Below are 10,775 nucleotides of genomic sequence, written 5' to 3'. Positions count from 1 at the left end.
ATATCACTTACAACAAATTTACTTGATGTGTATATATGTATACAGTTGTAAATATCAATAAATAAATTATTAAAAAAAATGTTGCTCTGCATATTCGCATTTATTAAGCGAAAAACAGATAGAAAGATCGAAGTGGTGCAGGACTTTATATTTAACTGACAAAATTGAGAACAATTTTATTTAAATTGACTAAAAATCTAAAAAAACAAATTAAATAATTAAAATTTCACTTCGCCTAATGTAAATCTTATAGCGATAGGCAGATCGTTATGGACGACCACTAAAAAGTTCTGGATGTTCAAATATAATCCTAAACATCTTCTTCGAAAAACTAATATATTCCTTATTCACACATATAATGCTTGACTCCACTCCATGTGTTTTTCTAACTCTTTGACATTCATATAGTCAAAATAATACCCGAAACTATAATACCGTCTAATTTTCTTTTACCCATGATGGACAAAATCCTGGAAAAGCTCATTCTGAAACGCATTTATTCCATCCTAGATCATTTACTTGAAAAAATAGTAATGTTTCTCAGTTAATGACTAAAATTTTGATAGTTTGCTGTTGGTAGGGGAATGGAGAAGGTGGGGGAGCTGTGGATGGTAACCGCTCCAGTATGAAGCCGGGCGCTCAGCCATGCCTACCAACCTTCACAATGCTACTCTCCTTTCTGATCGCCTTTCTAGCTACATATTCCTTTGCGCGATTAATTCAGGTAAATGAACAAGTATTTATTGTTTCGGCCATTTTAATCGAAACTAAACACTGACTTAACGGGAGAATTAAGAAAGTGGTATAATATACTATTGTGAATTGTATATTTTTATTTATTTATTAATATTTACAACTGTATTAAAAACATATAAATGTAAATGTGATGCTAGTTATACAATGGCATGATACTACCCATTGATAGGACTCCAATAATTGTATATAAATACATTAAAACCTTATAAAGTGCGAATAAAAAAATTAAAAAAAAAAAGTCTGAATCAATTACTAATTGATATTGTACAACTTAATGTAAAATTAAAACAAGAATCTTTCTTGCACCCTCTTCCCCGAAAAAAAAACATTATAGGTCGGGGAAGAAATGGTGTAAATTATGCATAATGAGAAGAATGCATATAAATTATGTATATAAACTCTTATAAGTTTATGAATATGACTCTCCCTTTATACATATATATTTAATTTTTGATTGATTTATTACATAAATACTTAATGAATTAGTAAATTTTAAAAGTATTTGTCATTTTTTAATCTATATATATTCATTTGACAGCACTTATGGTAGTATAGCTGATTTTATTTTTAGGTTTTTGATATATCCAATTGTATTTTCTATAATAAAATAAAGATAAATTGATATTACTGGCAACTTCTACATTAAATTTTGGCCAATGTTTCAAATTTGAAATAGTATCATATCTGCACACCTTCGAATGTTTGTAAAAAGCTTTTATGAAAATAATTAAAAAATAAATTTGATCTTTGATACTGACAGCTATTGGCTTTTTTTTTTAGCAACAACTAGGTTCAGTATACTGGAAACTTATATGTCCAGTAAATTAAAAATCAGAATTTACAAAAATATTATACTTCCTACTGTTCTTGCGGATGCGAAACGTAGCCTAACACTAAGTTAAGAACAACGCCTTAAGGTTTTTAAAAATAAAGTATTATGTAAAATACTCGGACCGAAAAAGGATGAGTTAACCGTAGAATTTATAACGCTACACAACGCCGAAATGAGGGAACCGCTCCCGGTATATATAATTTAGGTTATAGCATTGCGGCGAATAAGATAGGTGTGTAAGGTAGTAGGATTTAGCAATGAACGGATCTCTAAAATGTTAAAAAATACTGCACCGAGGTGTAGACCGAAGCGTAGGTGGGAGGATTGCGTCAAGACCTGGTTGATTTGGATTTGAATCTAAATTAAGTTAGATGGAATAAAAAATATGAGATATCACAAAATTTCTGAATTAATTAATGTTAAACATTAGCTGATTATTTTAAAAGTTTTATTAATTATAATATTTATAATAGTTGGGAAAAATGTAATTGTGTTTTTACGATTTGACATAGCAAACCGTTAATCTGGGCCCTGTTTCATAATAAAGTATAAGCAAATACTATTAGTCTTGTCGATTTAACTTAATACAATTACACTGACTCCTGTAATATCACTAATAGTCATCCCTATTATGAAAAAATAAGTATTAGTGTAATTAGCACGTTGTTTCTATACTTGTATTTTGAACTAATACTATTAGCTTTCATTATGAGACAGGGCCCTGATATCACTAAATTATTGTTGCTTAGTTAAAAATCCCATCAGGAAACGTTATTTTATCTGTAAGTTCGAGATCCATGACTTAACGTCAGAGTACTTAGTAAATATTTGAAATATTTAACATTATCAAGTACTTCAGTCACACAATCATTTTTAAAAATAATATTTCATAAGTTATGGATGTTGACATGACAAGTCTGTACTGCATAGTCAAAGGGGGAATCTGAGAAGTCCAAAATTGTATCCTCCTTCCGTACCACGAAGAGGTTCCCAACTTCATTGTGTTGCCTCATACACAGCATACTTATGACTAATAAAGAAAACATTTTTATAATCCTATTAATATAAATAGTGACAGTATACAATTTTGTAAATTGTCACATTATAAAAAATTTTGAATTATGTGCTAAAGTTATACGTGATTTATTTTCCTTTGTATTATTTATTATTTGTTCCCTTACACATTTTAATTTTTTTTTCTAGCTTTTTATCGTTCTTTAAATGTGATTAATTTTTCCATTATGTCAATTCTAAAATTTTCTCTCTTTTTTTTCCATCAAAAATTAAAATCAGAAGTATTAATTATAAGACATTTCAAATACAGTAAAAAGATATATACTTACATAAAACCCAACATAATCGTCTGTTTATTCAATCTATTAATATTTTTAAAAAACACTCTAACACATGCGTACAAAGATTAAAATAAAATGAATAAGTATATTAAGCTGAAAGTAATAAATATAATATTAAATTTAAAATATAAAAAGATACTAAATGTAATAAAAGCAATAAATATATAAGTAATGATATATATAAAATAACTTATAAAATACTTTCACTTATCTGTAAACGAAAATTTAATACTTTTATATTTTTTTTATAAATAACATAATGCACAGGTTGTTATGTTACGTATTTACGTATTACGTATTACGTAGTCTGTTTTACCTTAATCCTTACTACATAAAACGAACCCGATAAAATGATTTACTACTTACTTGGATATAATTTTGTATTACTATGTCTGAATGTTAAAACTGTTTCATTATTTTTTTTTTTTTGCTCACATCCTAATATGTTCTTCTTTTTTATAGTAAAGTTATTTGGTTATAATAAAAAAAAAGAAACGACTTTATTTTTATCTTATTTTATTGGCCAAAGTTTCCATCGAGGTATAAAGTCTTTATAAAAATAAAAGGAAGCAGAAAGGGAAAATTTATAATTACTAAGTGAACGAAACGTGGCACCTAATAGTATGAATGTAAGTAATGTTGAATAAAATATTTCTTGATTCTTGAGGAATCCCTACATCCAATGTAGTCCGAAACACAGGCGTAGTAATCGTGTTTCAATATGAGCGATATTTTCCAAGACCATCGGGTTTATTAAAATTTATAATTATACAATTTTATAAAGCATTCATACGATAGTGAATTTCATGCCTTTTAAACAAATCTACGTATGTGTTTATATACATATTTATCTGTATCTCTCCATGATGAATAATTGTATTCATTAATTGATATTTATCCTTGTAAAAAAGTGGGGAATAGTGCAAGTACATATGGTTAAACGTATGTGTTTGATACATACCTTTAATAAAAATTTTTGGATTTATATGATTCAAAAAAAGTTTATCCTTCTCCGCCGGACCCGCCCCGCTAAGACCCTCCGAGGAGCGACGGTCCTATATCACTTTTGAAATATTAGCTTAAAACGGTAAGAGGAAATTTTAAGATAGTTAAATCGAGCAATATTTAAAAAGCTCCTAAAAATTGAATAACGGCATGAAACTCTCAACTCCCGCCGTTCGTGGAAGCCTTACTTATCTGAGTCCTCAAACAGACAATTATAGCGAGTAGGTTGGTCGATGTACATGTCACAATGTTACAAGAAGAGATCATAACACACAAAAAAAATTTTCTATGATTGATTTTGCCATAGTTTGTCGTTAGAAGTCTGGCAAAATATATGTACTGTTCGTCCTTGTTTGTAGCCTTAGTCCTTGTTTCGGTTTTTAAATATTTCTTATTATGGGAAAAGGGAGTTAAAAAATATTCGAAGTGGGAAAGAGACATTTTTTTTTAGTCAGTTTTGCTGCTAATTCGTTTTAATAAATTCTAGAATGTCCTTTTATCCATATTGTACAATAATTTATTCACCAAATATATACTTCTATGATTTCTTCAACAATAATAATTATAAACAATTTTTATAATTTAATTTGTTATTAGTTTTATATTCAGTAATTTAATTCAATAATTACTCGGATCATGTCCAAACTTAAAACGTGTGTTCTAATTACAAATCAGAGTAGTATACATTAATCTCGCAACGAGACCACATTCATGGACACCAGTTACTCCATTACCACCTCGGAGCTTCCTCCAGAAGTTGCGAGTCGTATTTACCAACATTTTCATGTGCAGTCTATCGAGATATCTTCCTGAATGGCTTCACCAGCTCCACAAGAATACATTAAACAATAATGTAATCTTGCCAAATTTGCCACTCGCAACTAAGGCATTTGTATTAATGTATTAATGTAATAGAATATATTATCTACATCAATTGTTCTTTTTTTTTTTAGCATTGCTAAATTAATATTTTGTTCCTTTTTAATATACAATCTTCTAAATTGCAAACTTCTGACAATTTCAAGCTATATATCGTCCTAAGTTCATTAATTTTCCATGGAATTATTATTAACGTAGCATTTTGTTTTCAGACATCTTTATTTGGATTTTCTTTAAAATCTTTATGGTTTAAATAAATGAATGTAATTCATGCATTTTTATGTTTTTCTTGAATCAATTTTTAATATAAGCTACCAGTATATGTTTAGATGTTAGGCGTTCCTAAATGTAAACGATAAACGTAAAAAAGCCTAAGGCTGTCTCGTACTTATGAAAGTCAAAGTAGAATAAATTTACGTGATATAATGTACTATAAATTTTTTATTTAACGCTTATCCGGACCTCCTCCCGGGGAGTTTGGGTCTAATTTAGTAAATCTATTATCGGCTCATAAGTAAAACTCCATGGGTTTAATTTTTTGTTATACTTTCTATAAAGTGCATTCTGAGAGGGAATGAGATGTTTTGTAACTCTGGACCCTTTTTATGTTGGGAAAAATTCAACTTGGCAGGTACATACCACCACTATTCATATTTATAATTATTCATTGATATCAAGTCAATATTAATACATACTTTCTCAAGAACTTGCCATTACTTGCTTCGAAGAACCCTTTCTTGCACATTTTCCAAGTTCATCAATTTTTTTTATCTGATGTTAACTTGTAAATTTATATAATATTGCAATACATAATTACAAATTAAGGTCTGATACTATTTGTTTATCTGACAGTTTCTGATCCATTGGCGTTTTAGTACAAGAGCCCAAGAGAAGAAAAAAGGCAGTTATTTCACCAGAATTTTTCATTACCTTAATAAAAACTATGTATAATTAATTACTAGTCAAAATTGATGAGTCTGCCAAGTATATGTAGGGGGAATACAAAATGGCGGCTTTTCCAAAAGTTAAAAATAATTAATGTTTCATTTGGAGCTCTATATAGTTAAAACTAACTACAACAATAGAAAATCTGAGAGAACATCATTTAAAGTAGAGTAAATTTTCTAAAATGTAAGCCCTAATAGAGCTATTAACGTCCAATAGTTCTCGAGTTATAGCTTTTTAAAAAGCAACATTTCATAAAAATGTATGGAACGTACTGAAATTTCAGAAGTTAGTGCATTTATTTTGAAAAATCTATACTTCAAAAACCATTTGACGTACAGATGTATATTAGCATTCAAATTAAAGCTAGTTTAATGAGCTATAAAATAGTTTATGACGTTTGTTTTCGTAGGAGTAGTAGTTTTCATGACATTTGCTAAAATAAATTGATTTATAGTTGTTCAGACAAATTTTCATTTGCAAAATTTATATCCATATGTGAATATCATAAAAACTACTACCCCTACGAAGATAAGTGTCATAAACTACTTTATAGTAAGTTAAATTTTCTTTATTTTGAATGTTGGCAGACATATGTGCGTCTTATGGGTCTAGAGATATATTTTTTCAAAAATTCAACATTTTATACGAATAACTAGAAATTAACATTTTGTGAGTTAATATCATGAAAATTACTATTCCTGGGAAGGTAAAGGTCATAAACTACTCTAAAGTTCATTAAACCAGCTTTAATTTGATTGCTAATAGACATATGTACGTCACATAGTTCCTGAGATATAGATTTCTCAAAATAAATTAACTAACTACTGATGTCAGTACATTTTTATGAAATGTTGCTTTTTAAAAGGTTATATCTCGAGAACTATTGGACGTAAATAGCTCTATTAGGGCTAATATTTCAGCAAATTTACTCTTCATTAAATAATGTTCTTTTAGATTTTTTATTGTTGTTGGTAGTTTTTAAGATATTGAGCTCCGGATGAAAAAGTAATGTTTTTTTGAGGTTTTGAATTTATTTGAGGTTTTATTATTCCTTCCCGGCTCTTGTACTATATCCGTTACATTAAGTAATATTCCCTTGATGAACCTGAGTCCTCGTATTACTTAATGTAACTCATGTAGCTACTAATCTTAACGCCAATGAACTATGGGTATTAGTGGATACTCTGTTCCATTTCTCATTTCGCGAGATTTTTATTTTCCTAAATGCAGAAACTCCACCATTGGAAATTATTTTTAATTGTAATAAATTATGCTATGAAATTTCTAATTTTTAATACATGCAACGAAATATCTCAAAATTGTAATATTTGTGCCAGTACAACCCACGAAATTATAAATTATTTTTTGTTTTGGAGGTTTGAACAGTAGCGTTGTATTAAAATTATACCTTACCATAACATGAATTCAAATTTTTCATTGTATAATGTTAAATGTCTTGTTTCTGCATAAAACTCCACTCTCTTGTTAAATCCTATTCATAGAGGAGTTACAAATTTAAGAGATTTGGTTGGATAATTTGTTTAAAAAATGTTCCTATTATAATGCGAATTAATCATTTTTATGAAATGACTTTGCTTTTATATTTAGTCAATTTTATTAATTGGATATTAATAATATTGGTTTTTATTGTTATTGATAATATTAGTATTAAAGTTGTTAATGTTTATTTTTTTTCGTCAATTTAGGTTTTTTTAAAAAAATCTAATGCTTTTAAGGATAAAAAGTTTAATAATGTTTGTTATTTATTGTGAATTTTCCCTTCATTTTCTCAACAACTAGTATCTTAAGCGCCGATATGTACATAATTTTATTAGTTAATTTTTTTTCTTTTTATGTTCACCCCTTTTTAACGGAAACCTTCATATAACGGATAAACTAATCCGGGGTTGTCCGTTATCTAGATATTTCAATATATTTGTTCTTTCATGTCGTCTTCATTGATCGCCAGGATTCTCTCTATATCCAATTATATAAAAATCTTTTTTCGTCCGTTTTTTAATATTCTCAAACCCGAAATACAAACTAATTGTAATCATCCGTTTTAGAAGTTTAATTGACTGAAGTGATTGATGAATGGACTGGTCAGAAGGGAAGCGGAAAGGGCATGGCTAGGGACGATGTGAAACAATCCCTAAGTATTCTCTTACTATACTTTCCATATTTTAATGTTATTGTGTTTTTGATTCTGATGTTTAAATTGTATAAATAAAAAATGCTAACTACTGGTATTAAATGTTAGAAAAAAAGACTAGTGAATTTGGAATGTTTTATTTTCTTTTTCAACTAATAGACATAATAAATAATTAAAAAGCGAATCACTCGAAAATTTTATTGTATAAATTATTGTGTTACTCCACGAATTCCAAAGACTAGTATAAATAGGAGTTCGTATCTATAGCTTCTGATTGTATCCACTTTTCAATTCACAAGGTTCAGCTATTCTTCGCACCGACCTTTGCTTTTGTTGTGTATGTTGTAGGGCTTATTTGTTTGTGTTATGTTCAATGGAGCAGAATCTCTTTTAAACTGCTAAGATGTTAGTTTTCACACATTGTATTTAAATAGTTAAAAATTTCTTTTTCAATCAGTCTAGTGTGGAATCGTTTTAGAAAACGCATTGAGAAAAAAATTAGTGTTAAATGACCAGGTTTGGAAGAGAAGAACGCGTGCCATTCATTGAAGATACATAAGAACAAATAGAATCACAATCTAAATATTAATAAATGATTTAGTGAAACAGGAGATTCGATTCCGATTACACTAATCCACTACCGATAACCAAATCTCCAAGATAAGTCTTGGCTCAATCCTTAACTTAACTTAATTGCTCCTTTTGTATCATATATAAAATAATTAATAATCAATTAAATTATCTATATTTGTTATTGGAAATAATATTTTGGGTAATATTATTTGGTGTGGGCACTTTTGTTTCAAAAACACCAGTGGTAAACAATGAACAAAAAAAAACAGATGTTTTTTTTTCTTAAAGTCGATTCGTTAAGTAAGTGGACCATACAGCGTCATAAAAACAGATTTTCATGGTAGTACTTATCGTGTGTCTTGCCCTACACTGAAATGAAACACAAAGAGAATACTGATGAATACACTGATGAACTTAACTATTGGCTTAAATAACATGGGAGATCGAAATTTCTTGTCAACTGAAATTATCCTCTTAAAATGTTGGCATAAAAGAAAATCTAGATGAGTATTATTTATATTATCTAAAGTTACCAACCTATTTTAACCAGAGTGGTAGGGTCAAATTTTCATAAATGAAATAAAAACCAATCTCTGCAGACCGGATTCGAATAGGTGCCGCTGCAGACACGAGGCTGCTATGGTGACACCTCAACTCCCTTTCTTGGACTATTGCTTTCCAGTTTGCTGCATGTAGCTCTTTCGCTTCTCTGTTGTTCCCTCTGGTTTTTGGCTTCTCACGTGGTCTCTTGGCAACTAAAGTGGCTTTCGTTATTTTTTAGAGACATCCTGATGGATTGCTTCGAGCATCATGCTCTTCCCATCTTAACCTTCTAGTCTTCACATCAAGAAATGTTGGTTGACCAGTCTTTACAAGCAGTTGTCTTTTAGTTCTTCTCCTCTTTGAGTTATAAGTCAGATCCTAGATCACTTCCGTTATTATGCAGAGTATTTTCCTTACAAATATCTCGATTCTGCTTTCTAGGTATCGCAGTCGTATATCAGAGCTGGGTTTATCACAGCATTGTACACCCAGACACAGCCAAGCTTTGCTGAAAACTAAAGTGTATACCAAAAGCAATAAAAATATATAAGAAGTGCAAGACTATATTTAACGATTTTTTTTTCTTTATTATTTCTCAAAATTAGAGCTTAAATTAAATTAATTGATCTCATTTTAAACGCATACTTTACAAACTAACGACTGGATCTTTCTAATTCTAATATTTTATTTTATTGAAATTGGAATTCAATTAATTTTTATTCTTCAGCGCCTATATACTACGACTAGTAATAATCATAAATGTTTTTTGTTTTCAATATCGCCAACCTTTTTGTGTGAATGATTATTTTGATATTGGTGGAAGAGGTTTAGAAGGAGATAGAGATAAAGACGGGGACGTACGAGTAGGGTCCCGTTGCGAGGACCGCTAGTAGCGGCCTGTGACCTCTTCGTCATCATCAACCAAAATATTTTTGTTTTTAAAGAGAATTAAAAGTTCTACGGCACTATTAGTAATAATATTATTTTATAGTTTTAGAAGCTAAATACTGAAGTTATTTACAAGGATAAAAAATTACCCAAATCGGTCTTGGTTAAAAAGAATGGTTTTAAGGGGAGGCAGAATCCCTGCAATACTACATAATAGCATATGAAACTTTTTTTTTTCTCTCCAAATCTATTTGATGTATCATTTTCAGTTTTTTGAACTAATATTGGCACTTTCTGTACATATCTTGAGTTTTATTGAGAATTCATATTTAAAAGATGTCTACTACTTTTTTTTTTTAATGGTATAATTTAAAAATGAAAAAAAGTGTACGTGTTAATCCGTCTGAATAATTATATAAATGTATAAATAATATTAATAAATTCAAGCAATTACTCTATGAAAAAGGTTTTCTTATCTTCTAAAAATTATAACTTTCGAAAAAACTGAACTAATAAATGTTTCATTTTCGAAAAAGATAGTTGACCGTAGGAAATACATTGCATGAAGATAGTCCGGGTCCCATATAATAGTCCCACTCTTTGACTTTATTAGATCAGGATCAGGTCTCACGAAATCATGCAAAGTGAGGCGAAACGTTAGTTTACATTAAATAGTTTTTTCTACTATTTTGTACCTTTATTGACAGCCACTCGGTCACCTTCCTACAATCTAATAAATTACTGGCTACTTTTATTGCAGTCTTTACTCAACAATGTTCGAAATAACATTTCAGATAATAATTCTTACTCTACTACACCATGTTTATAATAATATAATCTGTTG

At 29.2% G+C, this 10,775-nt stretch overlaps 1 protein-coding gene across 2 annotated transcripts in view; it reads left to right on the top strand.

The window, feature by feature from the left end:
* Positions 1 to 614: 614 nt before the first annotated feature.
* LOC106681625 (A disintegrin and metalloproteinase with thrombospondin motifs adt-2) overlaps positions 615 to 10,775 on the top strand; it is an 84,018-nt gene continuing 73,857 nt past the window's right edge. For both annotated transcript variants that reach the window (XM_067052180.1, XM_067052179.1), the window contains exon 1: positions 615 to 724. In XM_067052180.1, the coding sequence (XP_066908281.1) occupies positions 626 to 724 (99 nt within the window). In that variant the 5' untranslated portion in view covers positions 615 to 625. The remainder of the gene's footprint in view (positions 725 to 10,775) is intronic.

This window comes from Halyomorpha halys, unplaced genomic scaffold (assembly GCF_000696795.3).
Source record: "Halyomorpha halys isolate HHAL.00 unplaced genomic scaffold, Hhal_1.1 Scaffold353.1, whole genome shotgun sequence".
Taxonomy (NCBI): domain Eukaryota; kingdom Metazoa; phylum Arthropoda; class Insecta; order Hemiptera; family Pentatomidae; genus Halyomorpha; species Halyomorpha halys.
The sequence above is the reverse complement of the archived record's forward strand: the minus strand, read 5'-3'. Positions and strand labels throughout refer to the sequence as shown.